We start from the raw sequence: 21,446 nt of genomic DNA, 5'->3' as shown, positions 1-21,446 counted from the left end.
TTCTCTGAGACCTGCTCCTCTGTGGAGAGAGGCGACGCTAGACCTCTGGCCCGGTTTATGATCCTCAGCTGCCTGGGTGCAGATTCGGACTGACATGGTATACAGGATTTAAATGCTGCTGAGCGTGCCTTGGTACAGAGAGCCAGGTCTGTAGTGCGGCGCAGCTCAGCCACCGAGACTTGAGTCTCCTCTCGGCCTCAGCACGAGAAGGACCTGAGCCGCCAGGTGCAGATGCCTGTCCCTCTTCCCTCGAGAAAATTGATAGGCGAGAGCATAGGCAGACGCTCACAATGAACGGAAAAAGATCCCTCGGGAACTGAACGCACGTGCTCCTCACCCAGGCAGTGTACGCACAAGTCGTGCGTGTCATCCGGTGTCAGATATCTCGGACACGGATCAGCACAATGCTTGAAACACTTCTCAGACCCGATCAAAAAGGATCTTACCTTGAAACAATCACAACAGACAAAACAGTTAATGAAGACGAAAAGAGTATGACGTTCTCTAGGCACCCCTTATATACTGTCTGGTCACACTAGTATGACGTCATAGGCTGTTGCCGGCCAATAGGATTGGCGTGATTCGACTATCGCTTCAGACACCTGTCACGCGAGGGCGTTGCCCATATGCATTCTAGGACGCAGTGTCTCGTTCCCTTTCGAAAGGGAAACATGTTCACAGGCAGGTAGGACATTGTATTATTTCATTCAGACTGAATATAATGATTGGGTGATTGGTTTTATGGTCCTACGCCTTGATATATATTTATAAAAATACAACACAGTGATAGCTATCAGGATATGAGGAGATTTTCAACCAGTATAACAAAAAATGTTTCTGTAGAGAATCACCAATTGCTGATATGGTAAATAACTGCTGAAGAGCTGAGATAAGGAGTGTTTGCAAGTTTTTGACTTTTTGGGTTAAAAAAATCTGACGTATGGTACAATAGGTGCCATTCTTGGAGCTGTAAAACATCCCTCTTTTGGGTTCTGACTTCACTACCTTTGTGTCTTTAATATTTAATGAATTGACGGAATTTCTGAAAAGATCTGAAACTGTTTCTATCACATGACACAGCTGAAGATACTTTATGTACCGGTTACTGTGGCAACTGCAAATTTTATCTGAACTATTTTTTTCTTCTTCTTTTAAAGATTTGCCTGGGAGTCTGGCTTTGAATGTCACCCAAATAAGTTACTCCTGAATGATTTCCTATAGCAAGCTGTGTACTTTCCATGTAGTTTCATGTAGTTTAGACACTTTCAGGCCAGTTGCATTGTATGGACCCACCAGCTGCAGGTTTATCATCATGATTTATGAAACGCATTTCACCTCCCAGAATCTGCTGCAGCAATTTTAAGAAATGCAGTACTGCCCTGCATTTTACAAAGACACATTTTAATGTTAATTTTAATAATAATTTTAATTACGACTGTTAATCGATTACAATTAATCAATTGCATGATATGCTGATTAAATTACTCTCAGATAATTGCATATGTCAGTAACCAACAGTCACCAATGTTGCCAGAAATCAACTTTCATTGAAAATGAATGACTTCTTGTTGCTTTGTCACTGAAAATCAGTAAAAGAATAAACACCCCTTAAGTGAGCAGTAGTCTAAGAATTATTTATTAATTTTTACAAATGGTGTTTTAAAATTTCCTATAATTTTTATAGTCCATAAATCTGTCTATATGCCAAATATTTGTCTTCTGCTGTAATAGGCATGTTTTACCACACTGAGCAGAACCAGGCACAGATAATAGCCTTCGTCACAGTAATGCTAATTCACTCCTTTACGATAAGCATTTAACAGGAACTCACTGGGCTTATCAGACTCTAGGAATCTCTCTCTCTCTCTCCTGAGCAGTAGAGAACGATGTCCTTGCTCTCCAAAAGTGTTCATATGAAGTGAGATTGTTTGAGAGGGAAGAAAAGGACTGCTGTGGCAATCACTTTTAAGGGGGGTGATTAATTGGAGGAATAATTGTCAAGCTGGAACAAAGTAGGACATTGTGGGAACATTCTGCTTAATGAAGCATGTTGGAGTGACAAAAGAGAGATATCTCCTGCATTCATATGGTTTCTTACACATAATTATGCTGCCTCTTAAGATACCCCGTTTTAGGCAAATTCTAAAGCAGCATTGCATGTAATCCCAGAATGCATTGTAATAAGGTCTGAGATGATGGAAAACATAAATATAGATAATCTTATACTGTGTATATAAACCTTTTTCTTTTCAACACTGAAATTAAATTTTTTTTTAATTTTGTAAAAGTTAGTCAAAGGTGTAAGTAAAAAATATTACCAAACACAATACTTTGTTATGTTTGTTTTTTGTTTTTTTTTTTGCTTATATTATTACTTATGCCGACATCTAAATCTATTGAAATCAGTTGTGAGTCTAGTGGGTTCACTTATGAGGATCCTTGATGGTCACCAAGGAATGCTACCTACGTAGTCTATAGGCATCTCACTTGTTTTGTCAGAGCTGTTGTCATGGCTGTGCAGTTTTAACAGTTCCATCAGGCCTCACTGCCACCTTTCTCTGGTGTTAATGTGGTGGATGGATCATTTGTCTTCACTAGCGCTGCTGTAGCGACAGAGTCAGCAAAATAGAGCTTCTACCTGCTGCCCCCTGTAGAGAGACAAGAGAAAGAGAAAGAGAGAGAGAGACGTGAAGGGGCCTGTGGCTGATTGCACTCATGCTGTTAGTATGCAGGATGCTGCATTGAGCCATAGTTATTCAGCAGGGACTGTTCAGGGTATGAATCCTGAAATCATAAGACGAGGTGACAGGAAGTGCTTGAGGCTGTAGAGCACCGGCGTGCAGTGCCATAACACTCCGATGACCTCCTTTGAACTCGTACTGAGATCAAGGGCTCTCTCCATCCACCACAAGGAGGAGACTATCAGAATACACTGACAAGAATCAGACCTAATTTTTTTTTATTAAGTTCTTCTTAATGAATTGGTCAAATTGGTTCATGAATAAGTCAGTGATGAACTCTGCTCACTCACTCACTGAATCAAGGTTACTGCATTAACAGTCTACTTTTGGTCGTATGCAGAGCTTGACATTAACTTTTTTGCTCACCAGCCACCATGGCTAGTGGTTTTCCAAAGTTACTAGCCATTAGCATTTTCACTGGCCACAATTTTGACATTGATACCTTGGGGGGAAACAGATATATTAAAGGGTTAGTTCACCCAAAAATGAAAATTATCCCATGATTTACTCACCCTCAAGCCATCCTAGGTGTATATGTATCTTCTTTCAAACGAACACAATCTGAGATATATTTAAAAATATCCTTAGTCCTCCCAGGTTTATAATGGTTGTGAATGGGGGGGCCGCGTTTTGAAGACAAAAATAATGCATCCATCCATAAAAAAGTAATCCATACGACTCTAGTAATCCATACACTTCCTTCTTAAGCGAAGCAATGCGTTTTTGTGAGAAAAATATCCATATTTAAAACTTTATAAATTCAAATAACTAGCTTCTGGTGGATGACCGTACGTATACTGCGCAAGTCGATTTGGGCGGAAGAGCAACCTTTGACCCGAATGCAACAACGAATGCAGAGGCGCAGAGGAGAGAGCTAAACAAAACACCAGTCAGTCACAAATTAGAAGTCTAAAACGAGAAATTTTAAAGAGAAATGTCATTGCGCAGTATGCGTACGGTCATCTGCTGCAAGCTAGTTATTTGAATTTATAAAGTTTTAAATACGGATATTTTTCTTACAAAAACGCGTCGCTTCGCTTCAAAAGGCCTTTATTAACCCACTGGAACCGTATGGATTACTTTGATTATGGATGGAAGCATTTTTTTGGTTCAAAATGTGGCCCCCCATTCACAACCATTTTAAACCTTGGAGGACTAAGGATATTTTTAAATATATTTCCGATTGTGTTCGTCTGAAAGAAGATAGTCATATACACCTAGGATGGCTTGAGGGTGAGTAAATCATGGGATAATTTTAATTTTTGGGTGAAATATCCCTTTAATATTATCTCATACTTTGGCAGCGGGTATATTAGGCTGCTGTCACTTTAAGACCTGACGCACTTTAAGACCTGATACACGGATCCATTATACTGTTACACATGCATTTTCTTTCTCAACTGTTTACGTTCACTTAAAACATAACTGATTGTGTTTACGTGAATCCTCACCAAGACCGGCATTTTGACATTATTTTGTGTTTATTTGACTATTTATGCGCAATATAAGCAGCAAAAAATAACTCAATTTAGTAATGAGACAGAGGCGGCTTGATGTGCGTGTACTTTGGGTGTGAGCAAAAAAGCAGAGGGAATGAGCAAAATTATGCGCAATACACACAATCCCACACCGAAATTCAAGCCGTTACAATATTCATCTGGAGCAAATTAAATGAGTGAGTGAGGGGAGGAGGTGCCAACTTGCTGTTGGAGAGATGAGAGAGTGAGAAAGTGCAGCTGGTATCGTGTATCTATTCTGTGGAAAATGAGTATTGGAAGTGTTTCAGATATCTCAGTATCAATATGTATTGAAAAATCAATATTTTTGACAACACTACATTACACTTAGTTTATTATTTCAGATGCCTTTTTAAAAGACTACAACTGAAAAAATGTATATATTATATATAAAATTCAACCCGCCAATTGGTGGCTAGTAGGAGTGACTGCGTTAGTCTTACATTCTTAGGAAGTCCATGAAATAATGTATTTCAAAAACAGCGTTTCCTCAACAGCCTTGCAACTACTTTTGTTTGGGGGTGAGCCAAGATAGTCAACAGGCGGTGTTATGCAAATGTGTTAAATGTCGTAGCTACATTATGGAAATAATAGCTGGACTACAAACGAAGCGTTCAAGGCAGGTGCTTTCTGTTGGAGAGATTCACTCCCTTTGGCATGGACTTTGTGCTTTGTTAATTTCAGTCTGCAATCTGTGCTTCTCTGTTGTTGTCTCCAGATATTTCGCTGCAGTTGTGTTGGATTTGGATGAAGGAGAAATAATAACAACAACATGCTGCTGCAAGACTATTACATCTCCAATGAGACCAGAACCATTCTGGTCCTGTCAGTTTTATCCGTCCCCTCAGATTCAGAAATGTAACAGTGTGGTTTATTGCAGAGCCTTCTGGGAGTTAAGGACACAATCGCATTGCTTCGATTTTCTGAAGAACAAATCTGATTCCTTGAAGGTTCTTTGCTTTTAACCTTTGGAAGAACCTAATCAAGCGGCCGTATTGGCTGGTGTTTACAGAGAGTGATCCAAATAGGACTGTTTGTTCTGGATGTGCTTTAATGTGATTCTCTGTGTTGTTCAGCCTCTCACAAAGTTTCATTTTAATGAAGTGCTTCTTTGTGATTCACTATCACTCCAGAATTTCTTTCACATGCTCGGAATAAACAAACTTGACATTCTCCTTCAGGTCCTCTTCAATCAAGACGGACTTGGGCATCATTATGGTGTTTGCTGACCTGAGCTAAAGATCTCCTTATGGGTCAGTACTCTGTGCTCTAATTAAACACAAGGGAGGATTTTGAATTGGTTTCTTTCCAAATTCATACAAAGATGTTTTTGCTTTTGTCTTTGTCCCAGTTCCTCGCTGCCAGTGTGAATCAGATAAGTGCAAGTTCGTCTTTTCTGGAGTTTGTGTTTGTTAGAAATACATTACTGTTCAAACGTTTGGGGCTGGTGAGATTTTTTTTAGTGCTTTTTTCAAGGATTATATGATGAATAGAAATTTTTGTATTATTATAAATGTCTTTTACATCACTTTTGATCAATTTAATGCGTTCTTACTGAATAAAAGTATTCATTTCTTTTAAAAAGACTCTTACTGACCTCAAACTTTTAATAGGTAGTGTATTTTTGACTTGCTGATTTATGTTTTAAGAGAGATGTAAGTGTACACTCAGTAACTTTTCATTTGTGTTGCTGATATATTGCAGCTTTTGTTGGGCATATCTTGAAAAATTTTCAGCTATCGATGCCATTGTAGAAATTCAGTTTATAAAAAGCTACAGTATTCATTAATATTGTGAATGAAGTTATTGGGATAAAGTGAGTAATGTTCAGTTGGCCATGACACAACCCACCTGATTGAAATGCTAAAAATAAAGGAAAATAATCTTCTGTCTGACTATGTACTGTGCTTTGCATTGTGGTATTACCTTGGTACCATGTTTGACTCTTGTGGTCAAATTCAAGTCATCAGAGATCTGTACCAGCTTGTGACCCTTTATTTTAGGAAATAACCTGGGTTAATTTTACTTGCTTTATTTTTTTAACAGCTTTAATACCTACATAGATAAAATAGGAGGTTAAATACACTACATAAACATACCTGGACAGAATGTGAATATTTGCTAAATTATGTTTTTTCACTCTGACACAAAAGAAAACTTTAAAACTGTTAATAATGTCTCAGCTGAGATTAAAACAGAATAGAGTTTAATAAGTCCTCACTTTTGACACCGAAAAACTAATTAAACCTGACATGTTCTGTGACAGTATTTTTTCTTTACCAATTGAAAAATGACCTTTATTTTAATATGCATTACTCTGAAGTTTCACCACATGAAAAATCCCATTAATCACCTGTGTGCAATGACATATGATCCAGCAGCATGAAATAGTTATGTCAGAAAGGGCAAATGGCTAGATGTGAAAAACAGCATCTCTGAGCCTTAGCTCTGATGAAGTTAGCGGCAGGCTGCCCATATGTAGCTGTGATGAAAGATCACAGTGAATGTGGTTTTAATCTCCAAGCAATGTCTCTCAAGGACAACCGCTGAAGCACCTCAAAGTGCTCCCTCCCTCACCGGAGCCGGCTTTGACGGATGGCCCAGCGGTTCTGAAATGATAGGCTATTATTTTACTTTGCATTGGATAAATGGCAAGGCTTGCAACTCTGTCCTTGTAAAGCCTGGCAGGACCAGATGGGGAGGATCGGTGGAGGGCTATGGGAACTGCTTTTGTTCGGACAACATGATTTCGTTCCATTCATGAATTGAAGTGTTGTGTTTCCCATGGCTAAAACTCAGCGATTTAGTAATCAGCTTGTTTGAATCTCACCACACTGTTTTACAAACATCTTTTAGTGCTTCCTACATTCCCATGGCGAAACGTCTCGAAATTTAGTTTGCGGAAAGGTTGAACAAGGTCTAAACTGAGGCTGAGTGGCACACTCACTCATCCTCTCTTTTCTTTTCCTCTCTTTGTCTTTCATAGATCAGCTAGATTCATGGTCTCCACCGCCATACTTCGATGAAGACAGCTACCCCTCCCCTCCCAGGAATATGAAAGGTTTATCAAGCGGCCGTCCTCAACTCACCTTCACATCAGGACACACCTGTGGGCTGCCAGACTGCGATCAGTCCCTTGATCACTTGCAGCATGTCGGCCCCGACCCTCGCTCTCCCTACCTGCTCAGTCCGACCGAGAGCTGCCCTCTGGATCCACACCGCTGCTCACCCCGCAGCTCCATCCACTCGGAGTGCATGGTGATGCCTGTTTCTATGGCATCTGACCACGTTTCCAGCAGCACCTTTCCCAGAATGCACTACAGTTCACACCACGACGGCTCGCGGGATGACGGCTCCACTTCTCACGGTGGCAGCGGCGGTGGAGGGGTCGGTGTCAATGTGGGTGGTGGGGGCGGCGGGTCCGGGAAGATGAACCGTATTCCTGCAAACCTCCTCGACCAATTTGAGAAGCAACTGCCGATTCATAGAGACGGTTTCCACACACTGCAGTACCAACGCACGTCCGCCACCACTACGAGCAGCGAGCAGCGCAACGAGAGTCCCGGGCGCATCCGCCACCTGGTGCACTCCGTCCAGAAGCTCTTCACCAAATCCCACTCACTCGAGGGGTCGTCAAAGATGAACGGCACCAAGGGAGACTCTCGCTCAGACAGCGGACACCACCACCACCACCATCACGGACATCACCATGGAAACCACAAACACAGCAAACGGAGTAAGAGCAAGGAACGCAAGTCAGACTCCAAGCAACGCTCAGGGATAGCAGGCTGGTGGAGTTCTGACGACAACCTGGACAGCGACAGCACCTACCGGACTCCCAGCATCATGAGCCGGCACCACGGAGATCATATCACTCACTGTTACCCAGACACAGGCCATGGGCACTTTGGCGACCTTTCGCTCAAGACCTCCAAAAGCAACAACGACGTAAAATGTTCAGCATGCGAGAGCATCGCTATGGCCCCGGAGGGCAAATTTATGAAGCGCAGCTCCTGGTCGACGCTGACAGTCAGCCAGGCTAAAGAAGCCTACCGCAAATCTTCCCTCAACCTAGAGAAACCGTCCATGCCTCAAGATCTGAAGTCCTCCATGAGGCCTTGTCATTATTTGCAGGTGAGATCTCGTTCATGAAGCTGCGAATGCTGGTGAGGACAGTGGTTCTCAACCAGGGGACCTCAGCAAACTTCCAAGGGGGCCTCAAGATGACTTAAAATGAATTAAAATTTAAGTAAATTACAACAACTAAAATGCAAAACATTTCCTATTTTAATTCACCTTCTCAACAACTTTTTTCTTTAAAGAACCAGGATTCCTACGATCTAGAAAAATCTGGATATACTGTATGATGTAGCCTAATTATAAAAGTGATTTCTTTAGACCTGGAAAAGTCATGAAAATTAATAAAATCTCCATGACCATTTTTTATATATATAAAATATAAAATATTTTTGTTCTTGGCAAAAATGCATGCTCATTTTTGCCAAGAACAAAAATATTTTATATTGTAATAAAAAAAAAATCCTTAAAGGTGCAGTGTGTAAATTTTAGCGGCATCTAGCTGTGAGGTTGCAAACTGCAACTAATGGTGCACACCCCTTGCACCCCTCCCTTTCGGAGAAGCGACGGTGGCCGTCTAGCCGACATGTCGTCATCTGAGAGAGCAGAGAGTAGCTTGTGTGAAGCAATGAGGTTTCTTCTTACTTCTAACAAAGAATGGTCTCTGCTTCTAATAAACCAGACGACTACTATTACTTTGTCCATATTCAACGTAGTGACGATGCAAGCTGCCTCTAAAAACACGAACGATTTAGAAGAAAAACAACATAGTGACGAAACGCGCTCTGTAGAGCAGTTTGTCTGTTTAGGGCTGCTGTAGAAACATGCCGGCGCATAATGGCGACTTGACATGGAGGGTGACCCGCGGTGTATGTGATAGAAATGGCTCATTCTAAGGTAATTAAAACATAACGGTTCATTATGTAAGGTCTTTATGTACCTCTGAAAACATAGTTATGTATATTATATTGCATTTCTGTCAACAGACCCTCCCAAATTTTACGCATTGCACCTTTAATTCTTATTCTGAAATTCTGAATATTGTAGTGAACATTGGGGGCCCTTAGAGTAAAAAAAAAAAAAATTGAGAACCACTGCTCTAAGATGAGATTCAGTGTTTCAGTGTTTGCGTATGTGTGGGGAGTAATGCCATTAATGCCATTCATTTTTAAAACCAACCTCTGTGTGGCTGCTTTCTGATCCATGGCTTATTGATGCCTGTAGATTGTTGTTTAGTATTCACAGGGTTCCCAGCAGAGTCAAAAGTAATAGTCCACTGAAAGGGTTGTTACATAGGTGGGAATATGTTTTTTTTTTTTTTTTTTTTTCCCTTTGCTGATGGAGAATATAGCCTGATTGAAATGTGTGTGTTGTTATTGTGAGGTGCTAATGTACTAAATTGAGAGGCGGATTTATTGGTCCTGTCACTCTGACTACACCAGTTTGTTCCTGTTGTTTATGTACAAAATTGTTGCAAACAATGAGTCATATTGATCAGCATTGATCTTTCTGTGCTAACGCTTGATTTTCCGAATGCATCACATTTCGTCGAGATTCATTACTCATGGTGCTGTCAGACCACTGTAAATAGCTTCTTGCTATTTTCTAGTTCATTTGTACAATTAGGCCTGTTTATCCTACATATGGATGCTGGATTGTCACAGATTAGAATTGTAGCAAAATGCAATCCGTTTCCAAAATTGTTGAAATGATTCACATATCTGTCACAGTAGAGTACAGCTTACAATACAGTACAAATTGCTTGTCCTGATGGGATCATTATTGTGTTTTAGTACTTGCCCATGGCAGCTTTTTTAATAGTACTAGGCTTGCTTTAAAGAGTCTAGTGATTCTGCTTTAGCTAATTAATCTCATGTTAGAATTTGACTGTTGTTTCAGCTTCGCTTTATATTAAGATAATGCTTTATTCTTATTTAGAATAGTTGCCAATAAAAATTCACCCTATTTTCTAAATGCATTACTTCATGCATGATGATTATTTTTTGACCTTGTAATTTTAAATCTAATTGTCATAACTTGATCTTCCAGTAAAACAACATCCTTTTCTCCGGGAACGTATGCCGGACTTGGTTATGTTTATGGTTCTCGACAAAGCTGACAGAATACCATATGAAGTTTCCTGCACTACTTATTCAGCAGCACCACTGCTGAATCTACTGCAAAATATTGGATTCCTTAACAAATGACTCTTATGTGCCAGTTCTTTTTAGTGAAATTAAACACATACAGCATGACTAGTACAGTCTGATATCTGAACTAATGAATCTAATGAGTTTTTTTTAGTGAATTAAAAACATATGGAACAATCACTAATCAAATTCTGAAATAAATTAATGAGTGATTTTTTTTTTAATGAATGAATTTTATCATTAGTATTCTTATATTCTAAATAATAATTAATAACAGTAATACATCGCATTTATGCAGCTTTTTGTTGTAAACACATTTTGGAACTGGAACTGGATGAATTTCCATCCATCTGGTGGACCAGCAAGGCCTGTTCACACCAAAAACGATAACTATAAAGATAACGATAAAGATATAGTTCTAAAAATCGTTCTAAATATAAAAGAATAGCACTGTCCACACCACAGCTATAACGATAACGATATAGAGAATCAATATAATTGGGATCACTTTCAGAACGATTTTTTCCAGCTGTTGTTAAACGATAAAACACTGACAGCCAATCAGAATTAGTTCTAATTTAAGAGCTTGCGCATTTAAAATGGCAGTCATTGCTGGTGGAGAAATTAATCGCAGAGGTCCAGAAAAAAACACCGTTTGACAAGTCAAACCCCCTTTTCAAGAAAACTTTAAGAAAAATGGATATATGGAAAACAATCGGTCATACCCTCAGAATAAATGGTGATAAGTATTAACGGAGATGAGATGATTATGTCAGGCTCGCAAACAGTGTAACATAAAATTACCTCAGGTATCCAGCGCTAGTTTCGACAACATGTTGTCTCGCTTCCTGTAAAGTTGCAGTGAAAAAGACTAGTCGTTGTTTTATTCCACTATATTGACTTCGTCAGCTAAATTCACTGTTGGATTAGATCGATTTTACTAGCTATTCACTCGAAACATAGCATGCTGAGGACATCTGCTGGTTAAAGCCATGTAAATGCAACAAGAACAGCAAAAACATGTTGTAACTTTGAAACTTAGAATAAACAGACCGTTATCGTTCGTTGGTGTGAATGCAAATATAGTTATCATTATAGTTATCATTCTTGGTGTGAATGGGTCTGTAGCCTTTATCTGGTTAAGCTAGTTGACCAATGTAGATTTATGTAGCTAGGATGAGAGACATGGAAAACACAACTTATGCTGGTCTGTCAGAACTAGTTAGTGTTCCAGATGTCTGACTCAAGCAGTTAGATCAGCAGGTACAATGAAAAAAAAACGAAAAACAGCCACAGTAAACATCTGCTGACACAGCAGCCTCCACCAGTCCTGGACTTATGCTATAGCTCAGCAGAAGCAGTGAGGCTTATGGCCCCATTGAGATAATTAATGAATGGATGGATCCAAGTGTTTCCTCAGGGAAAGAAAGATTCCAGAGATCCCAGAAAAACCTAAATTAATATTAAGTTTTACGTTTTGGAGGCTTGTGGAGATGTAATTTGGGTCCCACTGATTGAACTTAGATGATTCTGAGTCTATATGCATATTTTGTGTCAACAATGACAGTGAGAGAAGAATAATGTGCCTGATATTATGCTGAAGTGAATCTGCTACTGTCATGCTGATACTTTCATTGGTCAGTGAGGATAATAGCTGTGTAGGTTGTGATTCGTAAAAAAACAGAAAGTCTGTTGGTTAGTGTGCATAAATTGTGCACAGCCTTTATCTGGATGTCCTATACTTCTTGTGTCCATACGTCTCATCTAAATCTAAATTTGTCAATACCGTTTTGGTAAAGCTTGTGATGAATAGGACTGAGTTATTGACAGCAAACTTCATATAAAGACAAAATTGTACCTTTACAGGTCACACAAGATGCAAAATGCTCAAAATCTGAACAACAGATGCGTTTTTCTTTTGGTGAAAGTGAAAAACCACTTTCATCATCCATTTTTTCAAAAAGGCTAAATTGTTTTTCATCAATACTCGCTCCTAATTCAAATTTCAACTCAAATGCATCTGTGACAAAAATGTGGACTTTCACTGAGGGATGAAAACAACTCTTCCCATCTGTCTTTCTTAGCACAGCAATTAGCTTAAGTGTGTTTGTTTCAAATATGTCCAAATGGATTAAACATCAGCCTGCAGAAAGGGGACAGAAACCGTCCAGCAGTCAATGACTGTGATGCATCTCTAGGTCAGGCGTTTAATAGGCATTCTCGACCTCAACAAAAATAGCCTGCGCCGTCTATCACGCTGGTGCTATTTTTGGCTGCTATCGATGCAGCCAGCTGTGACGCAAACTCTCCGGGAGGGACGTTCGCCCCTTCACTCTGATGGCCCAGTGTCCTGAACACTGCTGGCTGAACGATAGCAATAAAGCAGCTATTTTTGGTGTGTGTTCATCATGGATTGCATGTCGTGAGTAGATTGAATCATTAGCTGAGATTGTGATTTGGAAAAAAATCAATGCTAAATGGTTTATGAGATGACTTTTGGCAAGGGTTTCCTTCATCTTTCAACACTTCTTTCATAAATCATCGATCATGTTATAAGGAGGACAGCAGTTCATTTCATTGTGGAAAGAAACCTCAGTGCTGTGATGGATAGCAGTTCTAGTTGCGGTCTGTTTGAATGTTATGAACATTAAAAAAAACTGAATAAACTGGCCCCTGAAATTTAAGTGGGATCATGTGGATTTTGAATGCTATTTATCCTATTTATATTTATATAAAATATCTTTACAAAATTAAGTTGCTTGATTATTGTAGGTTAAAAAAAAGTGTTTTTCCCTAGATCATTTGCTTTCAACTGACAGATCTTCACCACCTCTTTCAAGCTTAATCAGATTATTTTTCCCCAATGAGGTGTTTACATTAAGGCTGTTCATTCCCTGTGAACTATCAGTAGAATTACAAATGGATTATTAAACGTAGCAACTGATTTCACTGTCGGATGTTACTTTGAAATATTTCAGTATGACTTTTATGGTGATATCAGTTACTACCAGGTGGATATCCCCTAGCTCTAGGTCATAATAAAAGTGTAATGGCCCATTCACATATACTGCAAAAAAAGAAATCATTTTCTTAATTAATATTTTTGTCTTGTGTTCCTGTAAAATATCAAAATATCCTTAATGGCAAATTGCCTTTTCTTTATAAGCAGAAAATTCACTTATCTAGTTAGGGGTTAATAAAATAAAGGTATTTCAAGATACACTACCGTTCAAAGCGAGTTTTGGGCTCAGAAAGATTTTTATTTTATTTTATTTATTTATTTATTTGATTCTGCAAGGATGCATTACATTTATCAAAAGTGATAGTAAAAAGACTTTTAAATTGTTTCAAAAATTTTTATTTTAGTTTAAAGGTCACCTATTATGCCCATTTTTACAAGATGTAATTTAAGTCTCAGGTGTCCCCAGAATGTGTCTGTGAAGTTTCAGCTTAAAATACCTCACAGATCATTTCTAAATCCATGTTGTAAATACCCATTTCTGACTACAGTCAAGAACAGGCTGTTTTCATGCATGTGCCTTTAAATGCAAATGAGCTGCTGTGCCCCACCCCCTTTCTACAATCACAGTTCCTGCCTCAATGGATTCTCTGCCAAATACAAACAAGACATCTGCTTGGTTTTGATTATCATCTATATCGCGAACACTCTCACGGATAGCATAGTTTTTCTTTCACCATTAAAGTTTATTATTTCCACGCCTTTTAAAGGAACACTCCACTTTTTTTGAAAATAGGCTCATTTTCCAACTCCCCTAGAGTTAAACAGTTGAGTTTTACCGTTTTCGAATCCATTCAGCCGATCTCCAGGTCTGGCGGTACCACTTTTAGCATAGCTTAGCATAGTTCATTGAATCTGATTAGACCGTTAGCATCTCACTCAAAAATGACCAAAGAGTTTCGATATTTTTCCTATTTAAAACTTGACTCTTCTGTAGTTACATCGTGTACTAAGACCGACGGAAAATGAAAAATTGCGATTAACTTCTCTTTCACATTTTTTTGTTTTGTTTAAACTGTCAAATACACACAAGGTTCTGTTAAAAACACACACAGTTCACATAAACACAGTCAGTTATGTCTGTGAACGTAAATAGCAGGCAACGTTACAGAAATCGTATGTGTATATTAGATCTGTGGCGCATTCCCTTCAAAAATAAAACTAATCCACTGTGTTCAGCAGCTCAGATGTCAGGAGTAAATGAAGACTGTTACGTTCACTCTTACATCCAACAACAAAACATCTCAATTACTTACCAGACATTGTTGTCCCTACAGCTGCTCGAGCGCGGGGAAAATGGCGGACAGCGCACAGCTCGCTGAGGGCGGAAACTAGGGCTGTGTCTCAATCAGCTCCCTAGTTCAGTAGTCAGGGCACTGATCAGGGAGTCAGCCATTTTAAGGGCTATCTCAATCGCGAATCCTTCCAGGGCACTGAAATGTTCGCTCCTTAAAAAGTCCCACAATGCACCGTGAAAACCAGGGAGCATCAATGCTCACTATACTCCCTTAACGGAAGTTCTGAAGCGCGAAACTTAAATCACGTGAGCCGACTCACTACACATAACGACGCGCAATAGATGTTTTTAAAAATACAAACCATTATATTATTATATTTCAGCATAAACGTACATTGCTAGACAGGTAATGAACATAATTTAGCTAACATTTATAATTTATTTACGGCTGAAATGTTGCACATATATGTAACAAGCAGGCACGTGCACACATAGACATAAAAGGGGGCTTGAGCACCTGCCCTTTTTCTTATTATTATTACTGTATTTTACTAATATTATATTTTTAATTATGCTGGTTGGCCAAAAACAACGATTTGATCGTGCTGTGTAACAACAACAATCACCAGGCTTTTGGCGCCCTCTGCAGGCATGTGTTAAAATATATATGTAGGCTTACTTGTAATAATTCAAAGGAATAGACTCTTCTTGATGTGTTTAAATATGCAGATTAGCTTGTTTTGGTTAATTTAGCAGAAATCTACAGATGCAAACAGACGGACATAGTAGGTTTAAAACAAACACCATCTAAATTAGTATTTCGGAAGTTTTCTTTCCATTAGAGTAAAAGACATGGAAGCAAAAATAGACCAAAATATTAAAATTGTTCACTAAATGAAAGAAGTATTCCAATAACACCAAAAGAATTAAAACGATTTATTGATTTGTGCAAAATAAACAAATTATTAGTGAAACTATGTCCCTCTCCTTGGTGCAGTCATTTATTCTAAATATATAGCTACTTGAAAATATTAGCGTAGAAACACACTGTGGCAGAGTTTTCTTCGCTGTTGCCTGCTCTTGTGAGAAACCTATTGAATACTAAAGAAGACAATAGTCTCTGGGTGAACTGAATATTTTGTAGAAATCTGTGGAGTATGAAACAATTGTGTGAGTGTGAGGGAATTAAAATAAATTGGTAATGAAATCAGAGTTGTGTTAATATATTAACCGTTTTATTATTTTTTAAAAATAAATAATTATGAGAAGTGCCCTTTTTTCCACTTCAGCCCCTGCCTTCCAAAATTTCTGTGCACGTCCCTGGTAACAAGCAAAGAATTTATCATAATGTACTTTAAATAACATTACAAGTAATGTCAGAAAGATATCGGCTCTGCTTTTGTTCATAAATACTAGTAGTGATGTTGTACAATGAGGACGTTGTCCGGAAATAGAGTCATAAGTGTCCCAATGTGTAGTGAACCAGCGTCCTTTACTGTCCTTACCAGTGCCCGAATTCGTGTACACGATATACTGATTCACGAGCTCCGGAGCAAGGGAGCTGATTGAGATTTAGCATAATAGGTGACCTTTAATGCTGTTCTTTTGAACTTTCTATTCATCATATATTCTTAAAAAAAAAATTAGCATTGTTTCCACAAAAAAAGTTAATTAGCACAATTGTTTTCAACATTGATAACAATAATAGTAATAGTTATTTCAAATTGTAATAATATTTCACACAATATTACTGTTTTTACAGTTTTTTTTAATCAAAAAAAGACTTCTTTCAAAAACATCTTCAAAAAACATCTTACTGACTCCAAACTTAAACGGAAGTGAACCTTCTGATCTTATGCTACAGTATGTGCAACTCAAGTACATTTATCTTGTTTTAAAGATGTTGAGATATTCAAGTTGCTGTAATGTTGGTTGATAGTGTTTGTAATGCTGGATTCCTTAACATTATTGTTGTGCTGTGTAACTGGCAATAACTTTTGAAAATCACAAATTAGATGGATTGCTTGTAAAAAAAAAAAAAACAAGAAAAAAACAAGATGTCATTTCTACTAAAATTAGCATTCTGAATGATAATGTGTTTGTATATAAATTGCAGCAGTGCACAATACATCATATCACGAAGATGAAGAACTAACTTAAGACAACGATAATTCTGACATGTTTTTTCCCCCCACATCTAATTATATTCCTGCATGTGGACAGAGATAAATCATGTAAAAATGTAATATACAGTTTAATATAATATACAATTTAATATACAATAATAAACAATGAAATTGCTCATAATAACATAACTTATACTCTGTTTTTCCTACACTCAACTACAGTTGACAGATCACATGTCTTCAGTCCCATTGGTAGTCGCTGCATCACACTGTTGCTCATTTGCATAAAGTTGAACTTTTCTCAACTTTGTGTGAATGTCCTTAAAGTAAAAGGAATTAAGTTTTCAAACATTATGACATTGACATTTTAGTAAAGGTTGGCAAACATTGCTGGGTTTAGTCCACTGCACTGTGAACATCTGAAGTATTCATTCTCTGAATAATAAAATATCACTCTAAATAAACAGTCCTCTCGCTGAGTCTTGCAGCATCTAACCGCAAACTCCTTTACACTCTGACACAGTTTACCCTTCTCATTATCATTCCACCTTGTTTCTTCACTCTCTGTAGTCTTCACCTGCCTCTAAAGGCTACAAGAAGAGAGGATTACATTTTAATAGATTTTCTGATAGGTCAGTGGAGGTGAATCTAATAACCAATTAATAAGACTGTTTACAAGCCAGCAGGAGCCAAACAGCAACCCTTACACAGAGAGAGAGAGACTCAAAGAGACTCTGTCTTGACAACAACTCAATAAACTGTGAGAGTCAGACAACTAAAGAGGTCAGACACAGCTGGAGAGTGTGTGTTTGTGTGTGTGTGGGTGGGAGGAGATGGGTAAGGGAATGTTGGTGACAGCAGATGCTGTTTGTGTTGCTGTTTGTCCCCTAAATGAGCTTAAACATGTTTGATCTTTCAGACGAGATAATCAGATAGACTTGTTCAAAAACAAACACGTAAAATTAGCTTTAATATTGAACTTGTTTAAATTGCTTAAACTGAATTAGAGCAAAAAAGAATTCAGTGTCACACATTGTTAACATTCAGTGCTTCTGTGAATTTAATTATGTTGTTTCATCACTGCAATGTTTTGTATTTTGCGATTTAAATAAGGTCTCATAAGGGAAATCTTAATATAGTTTGAGTATGAGTTTGTGATCAGTCAATTTTTAAATGTTTAAATAAGTTTAAATAAGTTTATTATGCTGCTTCTAGTTGATAAAAACATCTATTTTAATATACTTGTTTTCAAACACATTTAATTTGCCAAAAATGGCAACTACAGGAACAAAAAAACCTCTTGCTTAACATTAAGTCAATTTTGTTTATATAGCCCAATATCACTAATCACAAACCAAACAACATCCATCCGTTTTGGTTGAGCACTTAAAATACCTCTTCATTTTCCTATAAATCTTTAGAAAGGTCTAAAGTTTTATTATAAAATATTAAATTATAATTATAAAAATCTGTGATGGTAATTTCTTCATTTTTGACAGAAAAGCATCCACTGAAAAATCATTTTCTCTGCACTAGAGAAAAAACTATGGGTTTGCATATGTTTACTTCAAATTTCTTTAGAGAGAAGTATGTTTTTATTTATTTATTTATTTATTTTTACCCAAAATAGGGTGTTGTGACTGTGAGCAGTCTGTTTCATTCATACTGGTAGCCGGAGGGCGCCCTTGTGCTAAAAGTCCACAAGTGAGACACACAAGTCATAAAACTTAGACTTTCAGGAAATTCCTTATATGGACAAATGCATCCAGAAATCGCTGTAGCATAATAAAACACAGATAGAGACATTTTGACTGATGAAACATGAAGGCAATAAACATACGATTGCAACAATATATAGTTTATCTATGTTCTTTTAGACATCTTTGGTATTTTCATAAGAATCAAGTACATTTATAATGCAGTGCTAATCGACATTGACTTCATCACTGTAAAGAATACTATAAAAGTATATAATTTTGCCTCATTCTATGATATGAAGCCATGTCAGATCACAAAAGGAAGTCATTTCAAACACTTGACTGACATTATGAAGTGAGTTTGGAGTAAAAACATGACATTAAATGTTCTCTTTTGTTGGACAACAGGTTTGAAAAAGCATTCTCATTACAAGTTTGAAAAGATGTTTGGCACGTGTTGCTTTTCAAATGCATGTTATAAGTAGCACAAACTCAGAGCTTGCAGAAATGGAGCAGCATTTACACCAATCAATCCGCTCTGATCACAGTGCTGCGTTTCACCATGAAACCCGCTGCACATAAATGTATTTAATTAAAAATCACAGCCTTTGCGATTTCATGATAGCACTAAGCCAAATCGCGATTTTGGTTAATCATGCGGCCTTAGATTAACCACACACAAACAAACACACAACAAATGATCACTTCACACAGTGACTCTGTCTCACACACATGCAAAACTGTATCGCACACATGCTACTGTGGCAAATTGATTCATCACACAAAGCATGTGCGACATAGCCTATGTGTCACACTGTGTACAGCCCTGGTCGTACGGCCATCCATACTGGGGGAGGGGGACTCAAATCTCAGTGATTTATCAAGAGTTTTACACCACAGATTGTGTTTGTCCTCTGGCGTTTTTGGTTAATTAAATGTCTAAAAATATCAAACTCCTTCAAGACTTAATTAACCTAAAGACTTCTATGGATTATGTGGGGTGTGTGTGTGTGTGTGTGTGTGTGTGCACATGTGTGGGTGTGTGTACGAGGGTGTCCGTGACATTTACTAATTTTCATTGACTCCTGGATCAGAATCATTCTTCGTGCAGAATGCTAAAGACCCACAAGGCCATTGAAATGAGCCCCCTGTGATCTGGATGAGAGGCTGGATGATAAACAAAAGGTTTTGTTAAAAGGACAGAGAGTTAATCAAGCTGTTTTATTTTAAATGCCATATACCGTGGTTCAATTGGTTCAAATCCTTAATGAAATGTGTTGCATTGACTAATAATAGTGTACCTTGAAACACTACAAAGTTTTTTATAATATTAAAAGCAGGGATGCACCGATACCAGTATCGGAATTGGGCCCGTTACTGCGCTTGTGTACTTGTACTCATACTCATTAAAATGCTCCGATACCAAAAACCGATACCACACAGCGTGTGTTGTGTGTGTCCAGACAAAGAAACACAGACAAAAGAGCAAACATAGAGCACAATGTGAATATCAGAGAAGGATGTCTATGAAGTAATGTATCTAATTAACAGAATATTAAACCAATTAAATGTCCAATTAAATAACATTATAAATGTCTTTACCTCATACTTTTGATCAATTTAATGCATTTTTGCTGAAATTTTTTTTAAGGTCCCCCTGTAGTCAATAATTTTATCCTCACCAAAATGACATATTTCATGTTTTTCCCTGTGAAAAAAAATTCTTCCTGACTTAAAATAGCTTGAATATAACTCTACACCTGTGCTTCATTTAGTATACGCAGACCCATGAATATGCTAATTAGCCCCGCCTCCACTCACTCGCACAAGCTCAGAGATCCACTCGGTCAACTTACCGAGGTAAAGGCTGCACAATGGTATCGCTCTTTACAAAGTCGGACACATAAAGGTAATTAATATGATTAGCCTTTTGTTTGACTACATTATCAAACAGCTAATAATGTGTTGCTAATGTTCCTGTTCGCCATGTCAGAGTCAGACAGCTGCTTTATAACAATCAGTATTCTTAGAAATGCTTTGAACAACTCAAAACGTCAGTGGAGAAAGGCATATAGTTCATCATAACATAGTAATATACATCATACACCCGCTATATTACTAAATCTACCCAACTTTTTCATGTCAACAGAAAAATATACCGGGATAACCTGGCTTCTCTTGAGACTCTCTGCTTCAGAGCTATTCCAACTATTTTAAACCACGTTTTTGAGACTGTCTTTAGATTACCTGCAGTTTTAAAGAGAAAAGCAGTGGTGTTGACTTATGTATTTACACATGGTTAGTCTTACAGCATATTAAAAACACCACATAGACATATAAACAACATCAAAAACTTAATTTTCACCACAGGGGGACTTTAAATCTTTTGAATAGTAGTGTATATCAACCAGTTTATTAAAAAGAATAAATTGTGTGAAGATCTTCATTGAAAAGCAAATTAAATTTAAGGTTGCTTTTTATGCAAACCTATCAAATGACTTTAGAAGACATGGAATGTCATGTGGATCACTTTTAAAGTGATTTTGGGTTCCTTTTGAAAGCTTGAGATCTCCAGTCTCCATTCAATGTAATTACATGGAAAGAGTGACCAGCTCAGTTCTTCAGAATCCTCTTTTTATGTTCCGCTGAAGAAAAGGAGTTTTTTACAGGGGTAAAAAAATATTCCTGTTAGAGCATTGTAGAGTTCTTCTGTCACTGTGTTATAATGTATTCATCTCTTGGCCTATAAAAATGTAGAGATGTATTGCTTTGAGAGGATGTTTTTTCAGAGTACTAATGTAAAGTAGTGTTCTGAAGGTTATGAGGATGAGGACGGTTGCTAGGTGACAAAATTGTTCTCTGCTAGTGTGAAAGGACGACAC

The 21,446-nt window shown here is 37.8% G+C and overlaps 1 protein-coding gene and 1 long non-coding RNA gene across 7 annotated transcripts in view; both read left to right on the top strand.

Annotated features, from left to right (window-relative positions):
* The window catches only part of LOC127499214 (uncharacterized), a 216,726-nt gene that overhangs the window by 148,168 nt on the left and 47,112 nt on the right, over nucleotides 1-21,446 (top strand). The window lies entirely within an intron of this gene.
* dlgap2a (discs, large (Drosophila) homolog-associated protein 2a) overlaps nucleotides 1-21,446 on the top strand; it is a 141,049-nt gene that overhangs the window by 79,675 nt on the left and 39,928 nt on the right. For 3 of the 6 annotated variants that reach the window (XM_051869405.1, XM_051869404.1, XM_051869400.1), the window contains exons 3-4: nucleotides 5,440-5,511; nucleotides 7,245-8,392. In XM_051869405.1, coding sequence (XP_051725365.1) covers nucleotides 5,508-5,511; nucleotides 7,245-8,392 — 1,152 coding nt within the window. In that variant the 5' untranslated portion in view covers nucleotides 5,440-5,507. Of the gene's footprint in view, nucleotides 1-5,439; nucleotides 5,512-5,609; nucleotides 5,644-7,244; nucleotides 8,393-21,446 lie in introns of all 6 variants that reach the window. The other 3 variants (XM_051869402.1, XM_051869401.1, XM_051869403.1) reach the window with 2 other exon arrangements.

Source organism: Ctenopharyngodon idella, chromosome 17 (genome assembly GCF_019924925.1).
Source record: "Ctenopharyngodon idella isolate HZGC_01 chromosome 17, HZGC01, whole genome shotgun sequence".
NCBI lineage: Eukaryota > Metazoa > Chordata > Actinopteri > Cypriniformes > Xenocyprididae > Ctenopharyngodon > Ctenopharyngodon idella.
This window is presented reverse-complemented; position numbering and strand designations above follow the sequence as displayed.